This window comes from Gavialis gangeticus, unplaced genomic scaffold, assembly GCF_001723915.1.
Source record: "Gavialis gangeticus isolate Ggan-Ray unplaced genomic scaffold, GavGan_comp1, whole genome shotgun sequence".
Lineage (NCBI taxonomy): Eukaryota > Metazoa > Chordata > Crocodylia > Gavialidae > Gavialis > Gavialis gangeticus.
In genome coordinates, this window is record NW_017729008.1 from 13099091 (window position 1) to 13123179 (window position 24089).

The window sequence follows — 24089 nt, forward strand, 5'->3', positions numbered from 1 at the left end:
CATGTACCTTGTCAAAGTCAGTATGGAGGTCTAGAGTGTGTGAAAACTTTCATATTAGGAAACTAAAATCATTCTCCTTATCCTTTTTGTTTTCATTTCCATCTATGCTGTTTCCCAAACTCTAGCCATATGATACTAAGCAACTAGGAAACTTGAACCAGATCTCTGTAACCACTGTGCTCCAGAAATGCACAGGAACAGATCTGGTGCATTCTTTGTGCAGCTATATATTGTAAATCTCAGAGAAAAAACATGTCTACTGAAATAAATGGTTATTAGTGTGCTTGGTGCTGTTTCTTCCTCCTATTCATTATATATGTTATTTACTCTTGACTGCCTTTACAGTTTACAGGCCAATGTCTGTGTAAATCAGGCTACCGTGGAAGGCACTGCGATGAATGTGAGGAAAATTACTTTGGCAATCCACAAACACATTGTATTTGTAAGTACTGCCAGATGACACAGACTGAACCAGAATCTGCAATTGCTTTAATGGGCGATATTCACATTCATATACTAAACAAGATGTACAAATAGAGAAATCGACTTTAATACTTTTGCTTTAGTGTTATACCTGATATTTGGCATAAGGCAAGGTAGAGTTGCACCTTGTAGACTAACTAAATTAGATGTGCATAAACTTTCATAAGTAGTAGCTTAGTCCATCAGACTAACATGGCTAAGTACCTCTCTAAACATGATACACAACCCTGGTGAATATGTAAGGTTATCACAGAATTGTAAGCTAGAGCTGGAAAAGACCTATTAGATCAAATTCAACATTGTTCAGCCTGGTACATTTTCTAGCTCTTTGTCCTGTCATCTCTGCAGGTCCCAAGGGAGATGGTATTGAGGCTTTTTCTAAGAACACTACTATTTATCCTAACTCATCTCAAGAACAGAAATGATCATTTCTTCACTAACTTACAGTCACAAGAAGATGATAGCAAAGCATAGGAGTATGAAGATAGAACTAATATATAAATCTACAGCAAACAAAAAAATCTTTATCCTGCTTTATCTGATTAAGGAAGTTAAATCCCTTAGACACCTTTGAAAATACCAGCCAAAATGGTCAAACAACAGTATGTCAGTAAAAGGAGGGGCAGGTTGTTTTACTATGCTGAACAGTATTTTCTGGGTTATTTTTAAAAATATTTTACCACTGTTATTTATCTAAAATTGAAAGACAAAAACAAACAAACTTATGCTGTTTTCTGCCTCTGCAGCATGTAAGTGTAACCAGGAAGGAACACTCAACTCATGTGACAAAGCCACTGGAGCCTGCAGCTGCCATGCTGGCATCACAGGGAGGTTCTGTGACCAGTGTGGTCGAGGCTTCAAGCAAGAATTCCCCACATGCCCTCGCTGTCATCTTTGTTTTGATCAGTGGGATCATGAAATCACTGCCCTTTCTCAAGCTGTTCAAGGGTTAATGAAATTTGTTGCAAATCTGGAAGATGAGAAACAGACAATGCCCAGCTGTGATACACACTTTAAAAGCTTTGAAGTGATGATTTCTGAAATAGGAAGAATTTTAAAAAGTCCTGTTCTTTCACTGAAAATGTTCTTAAACATCAAGGATTTCTATGATTACATTCGGTAACACTTTCTTTGTAGAATAGGATTGCACTATACATATTTCTGGGGTGGAAGAGTAGTCTTCCATTGTACATAATTAGTTGCACAATGTATTTTAGTCCTATTTCTGATCACGTTACAAGTGTTAGATGATCAATTAATGATCTTCAGTGTACTTGTAAAAAAACCCCAATACATTTATTTATCCCAAATCCACAGCTTCATCACAACCCTGTCAGGTGCAACTGAAATGAGGAAAGCGAAAAGATGGCTTTACTTTCTCACTTCCCCAAAAGCCAAGAGCTCCTGTAGACTGGTCCGTCCCCTGGCCTAGTATTATTTTATGTTGCCTCAAGGCTGGTCTAAATTGTGCGTAGCTAAAGGCTTAAGAAGTTCCACTTCTACGTTCTTATGTAAATGTCAACCTCCTGTTGATCAGAGTCCTTAAGACCCCCACAAAGATTGCAATAGCTGTCAGATCCACTCAGTCAGGCTGGTAATGCAAATACAAGCAGCCCAGAGCCTTTCTTGTGTCAGACACAATGTCTATACATAATGTATACATATGTTTATACATAATGTCAATGCATGAATGAATCTTGTCTTTACCTTCCACTATGCCTGCAAAACAGAGAGATTTGTCTATTAATAAGCCGGTCAGCATTTAAATGCATAAATTAATAGCTAACTAATGTGCAAGAGCATTATAGGATCAAGTCATTATATTAATGCATTACTAATATATGACTAATGGAGTACTGGCATCTCTTACAGAATAATGAGGGAAATTAAGCTATAATGTACATCTTGGCATTAGTAGACTCTCCATTCAGAGCAATGGACAAAAGGAAAGGGTTCAATGCAGCACTTACTAACACTTCATGTATGAAACACTTAAAGACATTTGAAGAAGCTCAAGGCTAAGAGGAAGCACTGGAAAAGAGAGTGGAGCTCTCTAGCTAAATACTAAACAACAGGTGAAAGATGTACATTAGACAAGTTAAGAGAACTTGGTTAGACACATTTTTAGTCCAGATTTCAAATCCAAGATCAATCATGTGATTGCAAAACTAGGAACTTCTGTTTGCATACACTAATAGTGTGGGTGATGCCTAATAAGATGGGTTGCGATTTGCTCATTTTACAAATGCAAACCCATACATGAGCACGTACATTTGGGGGTTTATTAAGGCATTTGGTGTTCAGACATTGTTTTCATTACAATTTGTAATATCGTTTTGTGGCTTTATGCATTTTGGGAATAGAAGATTAGTAAATCACAATAGGTTTTTTATTATACCAAATCCAACCTTGATACATGAAGAATGCCATCCTTACAGAATATGTTGCTAAAATTGGACTTTACATATATTTAAATGCTGCCCTTTTTTACTTTGTCATAAGAGTGAACTAAATATAATGCCACATTTGAATATTTCTTTAAGATAAGCTGTTTTCATTTAAAATAATTTGTCTCTCATGGGTAGTGTAAAATATATTTTCCTTCTGCAGGCAAAAAGTCACTCAAGTGGACCTGTATCACAGTGTAATGAATCAATTTCCTGACCTCATTGGGAACATAGAAGATATTTGGAAAGAAACTGACCAGCTATATGCAGTTCTGCAACAGAAAATGCATCTATATCACAGTTTTAATTATTTGAATCTCAAAGGTAAAAAGGCCAACAGCTACTCAGAATTCATTAATACATTTTATTCAGTTTCACATGCAATTTTTCACCAATTCATTCTGCATGGTTTTCAGTCCTTTGGTTTAAGCATTCCATGATGTTTTACTTTTCTTAAACACCAGCTTCAAAATTTCAAAATTCAGCTATCTTAAATAGGCAGAATGTCAGACAGAAGTCAGTCATACCAGTCAGAACCCTGGAGAAAGCTGAGCCCAATAGCCCCCTGGATTAGTGGCCTAAATTAAAGGATTGAGAATGAGCAAGTACCAGGGTCCTAATCTTGTTTTTTGATATTGTGACTCAATATAGTGGCAAATACAAATAGTCAAACTAGCTTGGATACCCATATGCAGTACAGTGGCAGTAACATGACACTTCCCCTGAACCAGTTAGCTGCACTATCCCCTGACTGTCCTTTGTAAACCTTTGTAAAGATCTTTCTAAATAAGAGAATTATTTAATCAGGAAGCAGACCAGTTTTGTATCCTCACAGTTTGTACACGAAGGCAAAACAGAGCTCAAGGTGGGAAAGAGAATTGCCCAACATCACAGAGCAGCAGTCCAGTGCTAGAAGTAGAGTTGTATTTATGCTACGTGTTTACATGAACTATGTTTGCTATTAACTCTTGTTCAGGATAATTTGGATTGGCTGTTAATAGTAGTGGATCTGATGCCTGTTTCATAAGCTAGTCTTTATGACCAAATTGGAAATAATTATGCAGATGCTAGTTCATCCAGTAAGAACAGTGGAGTACCTAACAGCCTACACCCGGCGTAGTCAACCTTTGGTAGACAGGCACTAAGACATGGCCACTGCCACTTTTTGTCTCTGTAGTGGCATACAAAGTGCTCAAACCTGAAGCTCCCCACTGCTGAATGCCTCCATGGGCTGGATCCAATGGTTCTGTGGGCTAGATCTAGGCTGCGGGTTGCCAGCCCCTGGTCTACACTACACTAACTGATCAAAGCAATTTACTTCCAGGAAAGACAGACCTTGAAGAACTATGGCTGGTACTTCAAACAGTGCAGCACACAATAAGAAGCATATTTTACAATACTGCCAGAAATTTAAAAATGAATTCCAATTTATAGAAATTCCATATTCAGGGGGTGTTTTTTTATTGTTGTTTTATCAGTGGCATGCAGACAATGTGCTCAGGGCTGTACCAGCACTGCTCTAAATTCAGAGTCTCTTATGGTTTCATTTGCATAAGAATAAAATGGGGCAAAGGAAGATAAAAGAAATGAAACATGATAAAAGGAACTAAAGCTTCAGAGAACAGCACAGCTGATTAGGATTTAGAGCTTTCCTCTCCTGAGCTGCTTTGCAGTATCCCCTGGTGCTCTGCCTCTCAGTTTGGAGTAGTGCAGTAGCATTTCAACACAGCTTTCCTATGTTATATTTAGGATCATTTCTTCCACAGACTTCCTTAAACCAGTCAGTATACCTGGGGGAACTATTTAAGCGGGTGGCCAAGGAAGATCCTAACCTAAATGACAAACCCTGATGGAACATGGACCTTTGTAGCTCAGACCTTGATGCCCCCTGCTCAGGTGCAAGCCCGTTTCACCTTTTTAACCTTTTGCAGAATAGCACTAGTGTAACAAGCAAAGTTGGCACTCTACTCAAATCCTGCAGGAGAATAGGGGAGAGGGGAAAGTGTGAGGAAGATGCCCTAACAACAAGAGCAGGCCAATGGTTTCCCCATGCTAGGAACTGCAAAACAGTCTGGCTGACCTGCTGCTGCCTCATTCTCTGCCTCCCCTGACTGTGCTTTTAAAGTAGGGTGACCATACATCCCAGACTGGTCAAGACGGTCCTGAATTTCAGAGGCTGTCTTAGCGTCCCGGCCATTGGTGAAAAATGAAGGAAAAGTCCTGGATTGGTGGAAAACTCCTAGACGTGCCCAGCTCCTGACTCAGGAGCCAAGCATGTGCAGGTGGGTTTGGGTGAATCTTGGACTTTTGCTTCAACCTTCTCCAGGGAGTCCAGCTAATGGGCTGCTCCCTGGTCCAGACTCTGCTGGGCTGTGAGTGGAGTCACTTGCCCAGTAGACTTGGGGGCGGGGAAAAGGAGCCGCAGGGTCATTGCCCAGCCCCACTTCTGGGAGCGGCAGGGTTGGGGCTGTGTATGTGTTTGTGTCCCCTGCCCAACTCCACTCTTGGGAGCTGTGGGGCGTTGCAGGGGCAGGGCATGAGTGTGCATGTACAGCTGCACTGTCCTGCCCAGAGCCCTGCCCTCTACCGCCTCCACCCCCATTCTGGATTTCCCTTAAATTGTTATGGTCATCCTGTCTTAAAGCAGCAGCAGCACCTGGGGACTGTTCTGGAGTTCTCCATATGGGAAGCTGTAGGAGTACATTTGCTGCTGGGGCACAGATTCTTTGGGAGGGACGCAATGCTAGCACCCTCCTAATTTGGTGCCCAGGGCAGATGCCCTTCTCCCCCACCCCTACTTATGCTACTACAGACTGACATTTGTATAAAACAGTGGTTCTCAACCTGTAGCCTGGGAGCTGTATGCAGTCCAATCAGTGCACTGCTGTGGGCCATGTGACATCCTGTTAAAAAATGGTAAAGACATTTAACAGTGTAGACATTGGAGGTATTACAGAATACTGATCTGTATTGCATTACTGTCAGACAACAGATACAATACATTTTTTAAATGGATACATAGAAGTAAGTCGTGTGGGTGCAGCCCACAACACATGGAGAGCTGCAAGTGTGGCCCACTATGGCAAATAGATTGAGAACTACTGATCTAAAATATGCATAAGAAAGGTTCCCAGTTTAGACTGCATGTTCATTCAAGGCCCCATGTACCCATTCACCTTGTTTCCAAGCAGTACTATTAATAGACTGGCTGCCTGCTATCTGAACACCTCAGCAGCCCATCTTTAGCTGAGTGCCAGCTCCATGCCAGGGTTATTTCCTCTACATTTATGGTGGCTTTGGGGAATGTGATGTGGACAGGGTGAAGCTAGAAGCAGCGGGAATCCACGTGTTGTCTGTTTTGCAGAGAAGCCCACAGAACAGTGGTTCAGTAGTGTAGAGACTTCTCCCAAGCATTCATTTGGCTAGCAGTCTGAGAAATGCCAGCATTTAAATGATTGATTAAATTAGAACGGCTGGAAAGGCAAGAACATCAATGTCCTCAAATGAATGTTCCCAATATATAAATACTCATTAAATTAACATCTTTACAGCTCTGGCCCTGGGCTTTGTAGCGGTTGTGACATTAAAACATGATCAATAAGCTTTTCTGGAATGTAAATCGAGTCCGTGGTAAGATGCTGCTTCTAAAATAGAACAACTCTGAGACCTTACCATCCCCTGCTCCTTCTGATTCATAAACTATGCATGTAAAAATGTATGTGGGCTAGTTCATGAAGACGCAAAACATTGTAAATCATTCACACAATGCAATTCTTCATTGTAAAACAGTCTTTCCATCAAGTACGTAGAGACAAGCCAGAGTCTAGGGGCAGAGTAGTTAAGGTGTCTGTCTTACTACAGTTCCAGAGGCATGTTTTCAAGGCCCTGCTCTGGACTTGTACTGAAGGGAGATCCCTGCTATGGAGGAACCCAGGGCTGTCTGGAGTTTGTTGAACCTTCACAACTTTTTCTTGGAATTTTTAGTTTTGTAAAATGTTTGGCTTTCAGAAATCAGTTCTCTTTAACCTATTTTAAGCTATAGTTTTTTTAAGTAAATACTTTATTTTTGCTCCAAACCTTCGTGTTTCTAACATATATGAAAATTTGAGCTAAACAAGCACGAAAGATTCAGACTTGAAAGGACTTGCCATGCTTATGGGCTTAACAGACAAACACTATTTTTAAAAAGTGCCATGAAACTGCATTTTTTTCAGAGTCAAATGAAAGTCAGAAATTTCAGCAGTATGTCTAAATTAGCCCCCACTTCAGTAAAACATTTATTTAACTTTCAGAAATTCTGCTGAATAGGGAAGGGATTAAATGTCAGAATAAGAGTTACAGAACTCTAGTGGGTGTTACATTTCAACCATACCAAGCTCAGAACAGCATAAATGATAGTGTATGCCATTCTCCTCTAACACATAATGACATCAGCTGCTGAGCTATTGATGAGTATAAATCAGTATCTGTCAGAACCATTAATCAGAGTTCATTCATACCTTTGTATCTTTAACTGGCGATATAGCTGGTGTTTCCAAAAATGATGCAGGTGCAATTATATTCATTTTCAGCTGTCATTAGTTGGCATCAATAAATCCTGCTAAAATTAAAACACTCTCCCTGGCTGAACAAAGGTTCACAAACCTGACTGAGCAAATCACAGTTCCTGCCTTCTGGGGTATAATTTACCGTACCATCCACAGCCAAGCCCAGCTGACAGCTTAGTTCAGCCTAGCATTTATCTAGAATGCATTTATTCAATACAATAATGATTGTCAGCCTTGCCTATATAAAATGTTATTTCTATTTGTGTAGAGTCTTTCACCAATATCAGAAAGTATTACCAAACATCATCATCTGCTGAAGAGAAAATCAGTGAAATAACTGCTTTGATTAGGGACTCCAGAAACACCAGAGATAAAGTACTTGCTATGTTAGATGATCAGGCCTCAAAAAAGATTTACATGTTGGAACAACTCAACATGATCAAGACTCCAGATATCCATAAATTTAATGAAAAGGTAAAGGGTTGTGGTTTTCTTTAAATGGGGAAAGAAATAAAATACTAGGTTTTGCTGTTGCCAGTCAGTAACACGGATCTAAAGGAGTTATTTTTAAGGAAATTTTACATTTATTTTAAATTTGAAAAAGGAGACCTTGTGGGGGCAGGTTTCAGTCTAAGCATCAGTATTAAAATACTTGGACAACATGGTCATGCTGGTCAACTTAATCTTTCATTCTTCTTGTGGTTCTTGTGATCAGGCCTTAAAAACAGGCCCTGTCTCCTCAGCATGGACATCAAAGCCCTGCCAAGTCCATAAGCAATCATGTCACAGAATCTGAGCACTGCTCAGCTGCCTAGCATGGCTTCAAGCCTGGTTCCCAACTGTAGCATAGATTTGACTTTAACTATATTTCATAACCAGGCTAAACTAAGCTGGGCTGACAGTTTCTTCATTATTATCCCGTAGTATTTTCACATGATTAAGGTTTGATTTGTGTTTTAGATATGAACCATCTTTGTCACCAGGCTGTGGTAAGATGGAGTGCAAAGACAGAGTGGTTAAAGTTTTTGACTACAACTTCAGAAGTATGAATCTGAGATCCATTCAGGTCTAGAGCCTGAGGCTACCTCCAGGTGACCCAGCTTTAAATGAATTTGGGCAGGAAAGTCCAAGGTAGCCAGATATGAACACTAGCCATACTATGTCTTTATGCGGGGCTGGCGACAGAACCTGGTGTGCCTTAACAACACTGACGCAATGGGTTGCTGAACTTGGGATGACCTTTTTACCCAGTGACTAATCAAGTAGTCACTAGATTTATGGTTGACAAGGCAGTCAATATTTTCAATATACCGGTCAATTGACTGCATATTTTTGACTGGTCAAAAATTATAGCAATTTTACCAAAAAACCTACATTTTTTTTATAGTTTTCTTGACAGAAATATGATCTTATTATTTTCTGACGCATTTCTTAATGGAAAATTTGTGCTTTTTCTGTGTATTATTTAGACCTATTGGCAATTTTTTACAATTTTGACCGATATTTGACTGGTCAATTGATTTAACTTTATTTAACTTGGTATTTGTCAAATACCCAAACTTAGGTAGATTATTTGATGTCTATAAAGTAGATTAAACCTGAAGATATCCTTTCTGTATGAGCAGCTGTATGAGTAGCTGTATGAGTAGCTGTGTTGCCTAGCATTCTTGGCCAAGATCTTCCTTCACTGTATCCACCATTGCATTGCTTTGTGTGCTATATGCCAGCTGAGTCTCAGCCCACTGTCCTAAAGAAGAGTGTCTCAGTGGCAGTTTGTTTCTATAACTTGAGAAATATGTTTGTATCCTTTAGGAAGCTGTCACCAGTCCAATGTCCCTTACCCCCCCAACCCCGCTCCCCAAAGCTGTTACATTTCAGAATCATAAAGACTCTACACAAGTGCTGCTTCCTAATATTTAATATGGTTTTATTTCAGATTTGTGGACTACCAGGAAACCTGCCATGTGTTATAGCAGATTGCGGGGGAGCTTTATGTCGAGATAGTTATGGAAACAGGCAGTGTGGTGGGCCATCCTGTAGTGGAGCTCTTCCTCTCTCTACAAGTGCAGTCAAGAAAGCTGTGGAAACAGACATGCTGTTAAAAAAATTGGCTAGCTGGCTACAAGAACCTGAGAAGCAGGTACTGTACCATCAAATCTATCCCATTCTGTGAATTTATTGGCAGGTAAAAAACAATGTAGTGATTCATATGATAAGCATGAGTCATTAAAATTGTCATGTCCATAAGCTAAGTGCACTATTAGTTTAAAAGAGACACTGTCAAAATTAGTGAGCAACTGGTTATATACTATCATTGTTTTCCAAAGCAAATCTCTATGGCTGCTTGTACATGTGACAGGGTAAGTTTAGTCCCTAAATTGAAACAGTGGGTTTTTAACTGGTCCGTTTTTAATTGTGCTGATTAAAAATCCACCATTTCAATTTAGGGGACTCTGTCACGTCACAGTGATTGGCCCCCCATCAGTTCACTCACCTTGCCCCCTGCCCCTCCCCCCTCCCCACATATTTACACATTGCCATGGGAAGACTCCACCAGAAAAAAAACAGCCGTGAGGGGCATGATCCTTTTTTTTCCCCCAGAGCCTGCACACAACTCCCACAGCCGGTGGGTGAGATGCCAGCAGGCCCTGAGCTGCAGGGGGCCTGGCCCTTCGTTTCTCGGTGGCCGCATCCCCCAGAACACCCAGGTGGGCTGCTAGCAGGTGGGTCTGCCTGGGGGGGGCACCACTGCCATGGAGGGAAGGACCAGGCCCCCCTGCAGCTTAGGACCCACTGGCAGTTAGCTCCCCAGTTGCGGGAGAAGCAGGTAGGCTCCGGGAGGAAAAAAGAAAAAGATCAGGCCCCTCACCGCTTTTTTTTTTTCTCCTCAGTGTAACTTGCCTGCACGAGCTGCTACCGGGTTGCACAGCCCCTGAGCTGTGCAGGGCCTGGTGTTTCCCTCCATGGTGGCAGCGCCCCCTGGGACCGCCCAGGCAAGGTGCTAGTGGACGGGTGCTGCCTGGGGGCCACCGCCACTAGGGAGGGAAGGTCCAGGGTCCCACGCAGCTCAGGGGCTGCTTGGTCCACAGACAGCTCACGCCCTTGCTGCAGGAAAGGCAGGTAAACTCCAGCACTCTGTGCACCGTCTCTGGTGCCTTCCCGCCTGGGATCGCCCAGTAATGGGCTTGCTTGCCCCTGAGACAGTGCAGAAAGGCGGCTTCAGGGCAGCTGGGTGTGCTGGTGGTGGGAGAAGGCAGCAGGGATGGTGCATGGGGTGCTGGAAGCCCACCAAGCCCAAGCTTCCCTGAGCACGTCTGGGCTTCCAGCTCCCCATGCACTGTTGCAATTTGTTACGTAGCAAACTAAAATACATTGGATGGGTTTTACTTTGCTACGTAACAAGGTCATTTACAATCTGAATCCTCATTACATAAGGGTTCAGGTGTAGGTGCTCCAAAGCAGAGCACCTTCATTAACTTCTGTCAGCATGCCTCAGGATCAGGGCTGGGCTGATACAGCCAAGCCCTGACCCCAGTGCTGGGCTGATACAGCCCAGCCCTGCCCTCAGTGTTGCCTTCAGAATGAGAGGGAAAGAAGGGAGGGGAGGGACTGGGGGGTGGGGGGTGGATTGGAGTCCCCCCACATTATGGTTCAGTCCACCTGCCCCACCCTCCAGCGCAGACTGGGCAAACCCCAGATGGAACTCCCTCCCTCCTTCCCTTCCCCCCTCCCATTCTGAAGATAACACCGGAGTTGAGGGTGTGGGGGGAGGTTCAGACATGCAGCTGCTCCAAGCTAAAACTCAATCCCCCAGCCCCCAGATCCAACAGCAAACATCTGTTGGGTCTGGGGAAATGCTGTAACTCATGGCACTTCATGCAAAGTTCTATGAGTTACAATGGGGAGCTACATATCTGTCAGCACCCTTCATGTAGTCAGCTATCCTTTAATGACTATACACAGAAACAGTCAAACTATGTACAAAGTGCTGTCAGAATTGTGCATGGATTAAACTGAAAAAAAAAATTACAAATTATTTGTTCTTGCTAGCTTCTTTTAGTCCTAGTCATTAAAGGTCTGCATTTCAGGGAGAAATGTGCTTGTTAATTAGCAACACATCGTTTAGTTTCTCTGAGCCTCAGCTTCCATGTTGCTAAAATACAGAAAATAAATAGCTATACTCTCTCAGGGATATTGTGAGAATCAGATAATATATGTGAAGCATGATATGAGAGAAGCAGCAGAAATGGAAGCTATTGTCATTGTCCTTGTGATTAGATGGAAACTGAATTTCCTTTCTCCTTGGATTGCAGAAAAGCATTGCTTGGAACTTTATATAACGCAGAGTATGGCCCCTAACAAAGAAAATATTTGTTTTGTTCTTTAAACTGTTAGATCATTACTAATTAAAGAAAATCCATCAATTCAGTGCCTACAATGAATGGAAACCTACAACTTTTAAAAGCATGTTTTTAAACTCTGATAGCCTTGACAGTGTCCCTTTAAATCTAATTTTAACATTAATTCCAAGCAGATGGGGGAAATATCATTACAAGTTATATCTTTTCTTTAATATGAATTTCCATACAGTATATAATTGCAATATTGAGTGATGTACAGCATCTTGTTCTAGAGCTGTAGGCTTTTTAACTTCAATATAGCAACCTTTGAGCTGTGTTTGGAAATGGAAGGAAGATGTTGTTTAGTCTTTGGTGTTTGGTCCAAATGAAGCTAATGCTGTAACTCCCACTAAGTTCTGCAAGACCAGCATCTGTCCCTCAGTCTTGTATAAGGATTGTTTTAGTGGTTTCAAATGGGACCTAAGTTTGCCAAGCAATGATATTTAAATATTAAAAAAGGATACCACTATATCTAAAAATATTTCCAGATTGGAAGCATCAGAAAAATAGCAGAAGACACCAAGTTGGAAAGCTCACAGTTAAATGGGAAACTAGAGAATGCTAAGAATCACATTGAAATGGACAGAGAGATCACAAAGGAATTCATCAGGAAAGTGAAAGACTTTTTGTTAGGTAAATATGCAAGGAAAGTTCTTCTTTGACTCATTTCTTTGGTTTATCTCAATATAGTATGGCATTTATCTCCCCAAGCTGTAACATGATGCTTCATCATGTGCAGCTCCAGAGGACACTGTCTTTTCCTCCTGTGAAAACGGCATTCAACATCCTTGTCTGATCTGCTATCTTTTATCAGATCTGAGCAACCTACTTCCTCATCTTACTGTTTCCCAGATTTCCCCCCACTTTTGGCATCTGAGTATTTGGGATTTTTTCCCCCTCAGAGATCTATTAAAAGTCCTGGCTGTCACCATGTATTAGGATGTTTCATTTGAAGCATGTATATCCACTGACTGCTGGCTCACGAGTCATGCACCATTGGGATAATTTTTTTTTTCCCTCCAATCAAGCTGACGAGGCCTGTAGCAGTCTTTCCAACTCCCATCTCTTGGCCAGAAAATATGTTATCTCCGAAGACCCATATGTGGAATGTGATAAAAAATAGCTGATGGGGAGAGCAGCCAGGCCAGGGCACAGGGAACACTAATCCTTCCTTTCCCCATTATTCCTGCAGTACTTATGTGCATGATAGTGTATTGGCCCAGCCTTGAATAGACCAGCAGAGTGCAGTTGTGAGGGCAAGTCAATGGAGGAGCACAGGATTGATCCATATGCCAATCTAGCAACTGAAACATGCTGTTCAGGTGGTGCAAAGCACCTGGTACTTCTGCCTACACGTACAGGACATCTGCATCCTCACACTTGGGCTCCTGCATGGAGGCCAGGTTTTACCTTCCACTTATGTAAGCATCTGAGCATCTTTTGTATTGAAGCCTTCCTCTAAGGCATTTTCAAGGCACCAGGCTGACTGTAAGGTCAGGAAAAGAACTGTAGTGTTTCCACCCACCCACACTTCAATGAGTATTCCTGTCTGCCTGACTTCCTTGTTTCCTCCATCCCTCTGGGAAATTATATGCACAAAACAATGAAGTGTGGTCAACTGTTATGATTTTATTCTGAATTCAGGGGTAGATCCAGGATTTGGCAAAGGGGGTATGGAAGCAGCCACTTGTGCTGCAGAGGTACCTGCACTGTGCTTTCCAGCCTCCTCCTCCCCACTTCCCTGTACCTACAAGTGTGGATAGACCATAACAGCAAAGCCTCTGGGGACTTTTCTAAAGAAAATCCCCTCCAAAAAGTATTTGGAGGCACATCTCTTTCCATCCTTTGCCTGCTGCTACTACTTTCCCCACTGTCCTGGGCCAGGGAAGCTTCAAACCTTGTCCTGCAGACTCCAGCTGGGTTATGAGGGCACTGGGCTCAGCTGGGGTAGAGACAATGGTAACATCAGAGATGGGCAGTAGTGCATTCCTGCCCCCCATCCTCCTGGGAGCAGGCATGGGAAAAGGGAACCTCTCTCCCCATCTACCGCCATCACTGTTTCCCGTTGAGCCCAACCCTGTGTAGCCTGGCTGGAACAGGCAGCAATGGCTTTGAAGCTTCCCCAGCCACCAGGACAGTGGGAGAAGCAGTAGCAGCAGGTGCAGGGGGGAGGTAGGAGAGGGGAGGGGACCTGCCTCTGAGCATGGAAAGGAAAGAGGGGAATTTTCATGTGCTTTGGGGCCTTTCAAAAGTCCCTTAGGCTCCCAGGATTCTCCACACCTAAAGGCTTCATATGCACACATTGAAGTTTCTCATTTGCACAGCATTCACCTTTGTGTCCCTTTGAACTAGTGCAGTGGTGGGCAATTATTTCGGGCAGAGGGCCACTTACCAAGTTTTGGCAAACTGTTGAGGGCTGCATGGGTAGCCCCGTCCCTTAACAGGTGCCCCCCCTCCCACTGGGCAACACATTGGGACTGGAAGTCCTGCCCCTAACATCTGACCTTTGCAATTGGAAGTCCTCCCCCTTGCCCCTGGAAGTACTCCTTTGGGGAAGAGGGTTTGCCATATTAGGGGGGAAAAAAACAAATTACATACTAAAAATCAAACACCCATAATAATGTATTTTAATTTAATTTAAAAAATATTTTTATTCTGATTTGTGGGTGTTTGTGGTGTATATGCAGAAGTGATTGCATATGGGGGTTTGTGGGGATGTGTGGATGTGTGTGTGTGTATATGGATGTGGGTATGGGAGCCATGTAGGGCAAAGTGACCGGGCAGGAATGTGGGGAAAGCCGCAGTGAGGGGCAGTGGAAGCAAGTGGGAGCATGAGGCCTACACCAGTGTCCCAGGGAAGGTGTGGCAGGGCCCAGAGCAGGGTGGTAGGAGTGCAAGGCATGGGCTGGCAAGAGTCTGGGGAGCTGGGCTGGGCTGCACCAGCAGGGAGAGGGGGGAGCTGACCCGGCTCCATGGAGCCCCTGCTGGCTGGGATCCCCAACTCCTGCCACCCTGCTCTGGGCCCCACTGGTGCTGGCCCCGGGACACTGGCATGGGGCCTCCACTCCTGCCTGGCTGCTGTTGGCTCCTGTGTGCCGGTTCACTTCCAGTGCTCCCGCCCCAGCCCTGTGGTACAGGTGGGGAGCAGCACACAGCCATGACCCCATGCTCACCTGCAGGGAATGAACTGGTGCTTAGTGCGGGGGAAAAGCGCCCCCACACCTGTGGCTGGTGCCCCATGCTGCAGTGACTCACAGCCTGCATGAGGCTGTCCTGCCTCTCCACCACATCACTGCCAATGGAGTGGCAATGGAGAGCAGGAGTGGCAATGAAGAGCAGGCACAGGCAGCTCCGTGTGGGCTCCAACCAGCAGAAGCATGGGGCGCTGGCCATGGAGAAGGGGAGCGGTTTTTCCCCCCACACTGAACACCAGCTCATTCCCCACTGCCACTCCTAGCCTGGGTGACAGAGATGCAGCAGAGAGGCAGGACAGCCCCATGCAGGATGCGAGCGGCTGCAGCAGGAAGCGCTGGCCATGAAGAGGGGAGGCCGCTTTTCCCCCATGCTAAGCATCAGCTCATTCCCCATAGGCAAGCATGGGGTCAGGGCTGTGCGCTGCTCCCCATCTCTACTGCAGGGCTGGGTTGGGGCACTGGGAGTGACAGGGCACGTGGGAGCCAGCAGTAGCTGGGTGGGAGCATGGGGCCCGCGCCAGTGTCCCAGCACCAGCAGTGCCCAGCGCAGGGCAGCAGGAGCGTGGGGTCCTTACCAGCAGGGGCTCTATGAAGCCAGGTCAGCTCCCCCCTCTCCCTGCTGGTGCAGCCCAGCCCAGCTCCAGAGACCCCTGCCAGCCCACGTCCCATACTCCTACTGCCCCGCTCTGGGGCCTGCTTGCACTGGACCCAGGACACCAGCACAGGCTCCATGGTCCCACTCCCTTCCACTCCCCTCCACCCCCACTGCCGCTTTCCCGCCCACACACTGGCTTCTGGCTGCATGGCCATACCATGGGGCTTAGCAGGAGCTGGATCTGCCCCAAAGACTGGGGCGATCCCTGCAGTCCTCCCCTGCCTCCCCCCGCCTCCCTTCTTACCTGAATTTCCCACGCTGGCACAGCCACAAACAGCCCCACAGACCCAAGCCAGAAGCCCCTGCTAGGCAGGGGCTTCCGGCTGGGCAGGGGACAGGGCTAGGTGGGTCCCCCTGTTGCAGAAGCCTGCTGGGGCTTCCCCTGGGTTCTACTGCCCCTGGTTCCTGTCATCTTTGACAGAAACCAGGGGCAGATAAATATTAGTTTTCTAAATTTTTTAGGGTCCCCGCAGGCTGGATCTGGCCGGTGGGCCATATTTTGCCCACCCCTGATCTAATGGGTGAAAGAAATGGGCTTTTCTGTGTTGTACCCTGATGTTGAAGGACCAGGTTCTAAGTCGGAGCATTCATAACCCAGTTCAAGTCCTTTGTCATCCTTTTCTGACAAAACTAAGAGCAGCACCTCACAATTATTATACTGCATTATGAAAAGTTAGAGACAATTCTCTTGCCCTCTTGCTGTGCTCATCTACTTTATTGTCTGACATAACTCAGAGGATATAGGACACAGCACTAATGTTTAAACCTAATGATTCACTTTACCCTGTACTCTGCCCCAATTTTTTCAAGATGAGAGTGCATCTCCGGAAGACATAGAAAAGGTTGCAAATTATGTTTTACACATAAACCTCCCAAGGACTGCACAGCAGCTAGCAAATACACTTGAGAAAATTAGAAACCTCATCACACACTGTGAGGACTATGAAATAAATCTGGACAAACTAAATAAACAAGTGGAGGAAGCTCAGACGCTCTTGGTGGAAGCTAAACAAGCAGAGTGAGTAGAATCTTCTCTTGCTGATGTGATGAGTCTGGATAAAATTGCAATGCATGCAATACAAACATATTTAATTAGTGAGGTCACACATCAGTATGTAGGGAAGGGGTTATGCTGGCTATAAAGAAGATAAAGTTTAGGGCTTTGAACACAGCAGGTTTTATATTTTCATGTTCACTGGAGCCTCTCCAGTGGTAATGATCCATGTCCTTTCTCACCACATACATCTGCCTAAATCAGAAAAGGTTACATCTTTGCTAAATCTTGACTCCTCTCTCTGCTGAACTGGGAACTGTTGAGACCTTATATCTGGGCTATGGGGAGGTTTGCTTCCAACGTAGGAATTTGGGGGGGAGCGGAGGTGAGAAATTTTGTTCACATTTTGGGCTGCTCCTTAGCCACCCGTAGCATCAGCCTTTAACTTTAACTTCTTTAAAGAAACAGGTAGAAGTTGCATTTTGCTTTTGGAGACCCACAATTCCAGGGTTTTTTGAAAGAGCTGATGAATGCTGTTTGATCAGGGATATAGGGCTCTATTGGTGCATTTCTGGATTCATCTGAGGATGTCTTATTATGCTAACACACTGCAATTATTTATTTAGGGAAGCAGCTAAAGCTCTTCCTCCTTCTGATGAAATGCTAAATAACTTGAAAAAGGCTAAAAACACTCAACAGCAAACTAAAGACACAGTCAGCAGGTTGAACGGAGACCTACAGGGAATCGGAATAAAAATCTCCCAGGTATTTCTGGGTACATTTTTCTTAAAGTCTTTTTTCTAAAACAAAGGTTGCATTGGCTCGAAGATCTCAAAGATAGATTGGTGTAAATGTATACTAAATGATAAGAGAATCTGGCCCAGGTATGGCCCCCAATCCACTTTAGAAGATTCACCTTGTTAATTGTTTGGTAATAATATCCTTCAGCAGTGAGGAAACATGTTGTGTAAAACTTATTGTTTTCCTTTAGGCTGAGAATCAAGTAAACAACGGAAATGATGAACTGGAAGACTTGTCAGAAAAGGTGTCTCAGTTGGACAATGAAATTGCCACATTACAGGCAAATATGGTGACTAACAAGAACCAAGCAGCAGAGGCCAAAGCAGATGCAGAAAGGGCACAGGAAACAGCTCTGGACTCTGATAAAGTAAAGTATTCAAGGGAAAAAAAAGTGTTCCTTCCTATGTGGTTTGCTGCACTTTTCAATACAAAGTGTTGCAGCACAATCATGCTCCTGTGGTCCTCTTGAGATTCAACCTTTCCTTTATGACAGATCCAGAAGCATTTCTTTCTAATTTAATTTAACCAGCAAATTATAGTCCTGTTTGCTTATAGCAGTATAAATGAACACAAGTATTGAGTCTTTTCATGATACAAACGATTGCACTAAACAGAACTTCATGTGATAATGAAAGTCAGTTAGTGGTAGAGTAAATTATTATTTATGCTATGAGGCACAAGTGTTCTGTGCCTTACTTGGTCCCTTCTCCTTCAGAGTAGTGGCTCTTTCCTTCCAGCCCTAAGGACCAGGTGAGTGGTATAGAGCCAGTCCATGAGCTAGATCCCACAACCCAGATCCAGCCATGGAGCAACCCTATGCACCAATGAAAGGGGCCGTATCATCTGGCTTGCAGGATTCCCCAGGGGTACAGAAATTTGAGTGGGGGACTGGCAGGTAGCATTAATTGCCACAGCTTCCAGAGCCATGCATTGCAAACAGGTTTTTCACATTCCAGAGATGTGGCAACTCCTCCTTTGCTGCCAAATTTCAGAATCAGGAGCACCACAGGTAGGCTGACATGGCCCTGTGAGCTAAAGGTTGAGCACCACTGCTTTAGAGAAAACAGTGAACATCTGTTCTGTTACAGGTTTAAATCAGTTTCTGATCACTTAAACCAGTTTGTGCATAATATCTGTCCCTAACCTAAGCAATCCAGTAGTAATCAAGTTTTGGCTCTCACAGCACCCTAAACCAGGTAGGGATTGAGCCAGGAAGTAAATATTATGTAACCAAAACTATAAAACTTGTGTTACGGCTAGTTTATTAAAGCTAAATTAAGCTGTGCGCCAAAAAAAAAAAGAAATGTAAACAAAACAATTAAAGAAAAAGAAACTAGGGAAACTTATGCTTTTCAAAGCTCACTGAAATGATATTTGCTTTCCATCTCCATCCCCTCTGCATTATGGGCTGCTCAAATAATAGTTTGTTTTATTTTGATTTCTGCCATTTTTTTTGCATTGTCAAAGCTTCTTCCCATGTGTACTTGTCCTGGGTGAGGGTTTTTTAGGATTTAAGAGAATAAAGACCATAGGTGTGGTCCAAGTGAGATAATTAAAGGAGGTAGAAAAATCCCTGCTCTCTTCATATATGGCAAGTTAATTACAGGGTGCATTGTTAAACAGAATAATTTTTTTTTGTTTGTTTGGTTGTTTTTTTTTGTTATAGGAATTTGCCAACCTTAAAAGAAAATATACCATTCTGCAAGAAAAGCTAAAAGGGAAGGGGCTTCCAAAGGAAACTTTAGGGAAAGTGAAGCAGCTGAAAGAAGCAGCAGAGAAACTAGCTGAAGAGACTGAAGAAAAAATTAAAAGAATAACAGGTGTCACTTTTCATTTTCATGCCACCAGTGGGAGACCCAAGAAAACTGTGGAAACTACAACCTAGAGCAGGGTTTCAACCTTTTTAACAAGTGTACCCCTTCTACCTATGAAAGGATACAAGTGTACCTTCATAGGCAGCCACCCCAAAATTTGCTGTAGGCCCCCAACCTCCCCTCCCAGTGCTGGTGCTGCCCGCCCTGAGCACAGTGTGGCCCAGCCCCTGCTGGGAAGAGCCCAGTGCTGCCCCGGCCCCAGCCTGCAGCGGCAGCCTGCCCTGCCCCATGCAGATCCAGGGCACATGCCCCACATGCCTCCTGGGGTGCATGCAGTGGGAGGGGCTGCCATCCCCTCCCCACACCGCCTGGACAAGCCGCGGCTCTGTCCTGCGCCCACCCCACCCTGGGCAGTGCTTGCCCCAGCCTCACTCCCTCCAACCACCCCCACGGCCCTTTCCCTTCCCCCCACAGACTTACCTGCTGGGGAGCGCTCGTGGTCCGCCCCCACAATTTTTTTCTTTCTCTGCCTATAGCAGTCAATCGGGAGACTGAGCTGGGGTAGGGGGCAGGGAGGCACCACAGTGTGCTGTGCGGGGCCGGCAGCACCCAGGGGAGAAGCTGCCACCACGCACCAGTCCATCCCCACCTGCCCACCCGCATGTACCCCCTACAACCTTTCTAAGTACACCTGACCCCCAGTTGACAACCCCTGACTTAGAGGCATAATCTACCCACACATGTTACAATGATTTACCTAAATCACTTAAAACAGGGTTTGCACCACAAGCTGTACTTCTTAAAGCCAAGTCCAAGGTGTTGTGTATACTTAACTTGCTCAGCCATCTCCACCAAGCCACCAGATCACATATACTTCCAGATGTTTCTGTTGGGTCCATATGAATCCACTCAGCAACTGTGTCATCAACATGCACCCTGGGAAGGCAGCAGCTGCTGAAAACACTACCAGTTGGCAGAAACTATGGGAGGGTGGTCCATGCCTGCCTTTTGCTAGCTGATGCCTCATTCCACTGGCAGAGATAATGTAACTGCTGGCAAAAAGCAGGTTGCTGCTACATTTGAACATGGATGAAGTCATGCAGTTCTGCTGGCAAAACTCTCTAGGGTAGAAGAGACCTACATCTATTTAAGAGTGTGGGCCCAGATGTTACAATGATAAAATGAATTGATTTAAAAGGAAACCTAAGACAACAGTTGTTTAGACCAAGTCTCTAAACATGATCCTGCCGAGTAACTGCAGTTTCTGTTGGAATCAGAAGGTTTGCTTGGGAAACGGGGAAAAAAGATTTGAAAAATGTAATGTGGAAGGAGGTCTTGCCTGCAACTGGAACCAGTAGGAGGGGAGGGTGCTAAGCATCCAGCAGGATCAGGTTCTTGATGTCCTAAACTGACTCTGTGCACATTTTCAAAATACAGATGAATGAAAACCTTGGTACCTGGGAGCCTCTGTAGAAAATCTGCTTCAGCATCGGCCCCCCATAGCTGTTTACTTCTACTGTAGTCACATACAATATGAATAAGAGTTTCAGTAATGTCACCACATGAGCAAATCTCCAAAACATATAGCAGAGTTCTGCCTAATGGTCCCAATCCTGTTTCTACTGAAAGGCATGATAATTCTGTCATTGCTCTTGCAATGGCACAGGGTTGAGCCCCAAAATGGATATGCACCTACTATGTTGAATCCATAAAAATATTACAGAAAAAAGGAAATTAACCCTGGAAGCAATTTTTTCAGGATAAAGAGGAAGCGAAAGAAGAGGAACAAAAGAGAATAAACCTAAAAACATCCTGAAAAAAATAGTTCCATTATTTCGGAGCATTCCACAGCCATTCCAAAACCCAGCTGCTACAGAATCATAGGAAAGTAGGCCTGGAAGCGACTTCGCAAGGTCATCGAATCCAATGCCCTACTAGGATGACTGGTGTAATAGAAATGAAAACAAAACAAAACCTGTCATTCCAAGCCTGCATAAAACATTTCCTTTTAGAAATATGATTGTTTTTCTAAAATGATATGCGAAGAAAATGGATTTTATCCCCAGATATTATTTACACAATATTAAATATTATTAAATGTCACTTTCCTCTTACAGATTTGGAAAAGAAGCTCCAAGATCTGAATCAATCTAGACAAGATAAGGCTGATCAACTAAAGCAACTAGAGGATCAAGTAACAGCCATTAAAAACGAAATAATGGAGCAAGAAAACAAATATGCTACATGCAAAAGTTAGGACCTGATAAAGTATCATGTCTTAAATGCTGCTGGAAATTTGTTGATGCCTCAGTTTGTCTTTACCATTTCTGATCTTTTCAGCATCATATGACTATATTCTTTCTGTGTGGTGCTTTATAGAGAGAAACTAATTTTCTGTTGATTATTAGTCCAATTTAATGTACACAATGATAGTTAATGAACTTTCAGTAAAATACTTGATGAAGTAAGCAGGGTATGGTTTTCATGCTGGCTCAAAGCAATGAGCCATCCTGCTTCTCTTGCTGTAACAGGAACCACCAAAAAAAAGCTCAGCCAGTAACAGGCTCAGCAAATCTACGTGATCCTCAAGGACCAGTCTCCCCTGGGTCTGTCACCAGTTGATACCTTACAGTCCTGCCCCCAGGCCTGCACATCTCCCTCCTGTGCTCCCCCAGTTCCCCAAGCTCCCTGCCATGTTTGTAGAGAAAATTACACAGTCCAATGTGGAAATCTAGTTGGAAAGGGGTGCTGTAAGGGTAGAGGTTACAGGATTGAAAAGAAGATACATTTTTTCTTTGCCACGCTCCCATATGTACATTCCCATACCCAATTTACCTTTGCCACAGGTCCACTCTCAAACTCTAGTCATCTTAGCTGGGAGAGAACTAAGAGAAGTAAGCCTGTCATAGCCAGTAAAGCATGAGCACATGTGAACCCTGTTTTTTCTCTGAAGATACACATAGGAGCAGGGGCGACACATAGGGGGTGCACACAGGTGCACCCCCTGCAAAAAGGCATCACCGCCACTGTCTGCAGGTGGTCCACGATCGCCCCTGGCCGCTCCTGGTCAGCACTTGCCCCCCGCTGCCAACAGTGCCAGTGGCATCTGCAGGAGCTCCCCGCTCACTGCTGCTGGGCTCCTACCACCACGCTCCTACCACCGCCGGCACAGCCGTGCCTCCCCAGCCGCCAGGGACATGCACTGTTCATGTGTAGGAGGCATCTCACCTTAATCTCATTCAGCCTTGGGACATTATTAGATTGAGATGGGTAGTGATTTTCCTTTTTCCCACTAGGTGGAAGCAGACAAACAAATTGTCCCAAATGACACTGGTGAAATAATACTGTAAATTCACTATTTTCAGTTTACTTTGGTATGAAAAATGTTTTGAAAAAAAATTTCATTTGGGATTATTTATCTAATCATGTGAAAAGGAATATAAACAGGCTGAAGTGCTCTAAAATAAAAATGTCACAGCTATAAAAGTCTATGCCTGATTCTGCAAACACTACACAGGCGTAGAGATTACCACCAAAAAAAATCCCTAATAAATTTGGAAGTAAGCATGGAGCCAGACCAGATGCTAAAATGGCTATCCACTTAAATAGCCAAGCAAACTGTGCTGAGGGTAACTGGCTACACTCTTGACATTTATAAGCCCACAACTGGACACTTTGATCTGAAGTGGGAAAGATCCAGTTTGTTCTAACTGAACCATAATAGAACCAGTGTTTCTAAAAACTACTGGATCTGCCATGAAACTGCAATTGTATCAGGATTTGAACTCTGTTTTTTGTATTGGCTACAGTGTATTCAGTTAATTTGCTTCATACCGATGAATATTGACAGCCTGATCCTATGCTACCTTTGGAGCATCTAGGTAGTTTTAGGCACCTAAATGCAATTCTGTTTAACTTTGTTCAGTCCCTGAAAATCCAGTAATGCATCTACTCTTGTAACACCATCATTTTACCCTTCAGACTGCATCATGAAGAAGCAGGGAGGAAGAGAAAGAGGACTCCCCACTTTTTGTATTAACAGTTTTTCAGGAACTTGAGCAACATGGAATCAGCTTGCACTAAAGTGCCTAAGGCCACTGCAGCCAGGACTGGGGTGAGTGGGGCCACAGTCCTTTCCCCTCCCCCCACAGACTTACTTGCTGGGGTGGAGGGGCATCTATGCCGATCCCATAAGAGTAAATTTACCTTGCATATAACAAATTATGGGTCTCAATATGCTCATTGCATAAGAGCAAATTCGCATAGAAAGAACCTGCATAAATCAAGGGAAACCTGTATACCATTTTGGCTACCATGATACACAATTTTGAGTAATCACGGTTTCCTGTGGTTGCGCATCAGCCTGCCACCTGCCATTTTTCCCATAAGCTTTTTGTCTTGCCAACCATGGTTTTCTTAACTACGGCAATTTTCAGGAACCTAACCCCAGTGGTTGGTGAGGGAAATCTGTATAGGATTAATACTTCCTTTTAATACAAGAAACTAGCTTTAAGGAAAATCACAAGAAAGAACGTTTTGTGCTGGGATTTTCAGAAGGAAGTGAGGCCCCCAAATCGCAGCCTCAGGGTTAAGTATTATCAGGGTGGCATACCATATACTCCTCCATGAAGATCAATCTTATCTATAGAGTAACAGTATTTTTACCTCACTTGTCCAACACAGGTATCCTATTACCTGATTTGTCTGTTTTTTTTCTGAAGGACAATTATAGCTATAATTATCCAAAAGATTAG

General features: G+C 43.9%; 1 protein-coding gene across 1 annotated transcript; it reads left to right on the plus strand.

Moving 5' to 3' along the window:
- Positions 1-339: 339 nt before the first annotated feature.
- LOC109292072 (laminin subunit beta-4-like) lies at positions 340-21931 on the plus strand (the record flags this gene model as incomplete). Its single annotated transcript, XM_019509326.1, has 11 exons — positions 340-442; positions 1230-1602; positions 3094-3254; positions 7746-7951; positions 9414-9617; positions 12366-12510; positions 16537-16744; positions 17347-17485; positions 17712-17888; positions 19188-19341; positions 21453-21931. Coding segments are annotated over 11 exons (2010 nt in total), but the record flags the coding sequence as incomplete, so codon positions are not given.
- Positions 21932-24089: the final 2158 nt, after the last annotated feature.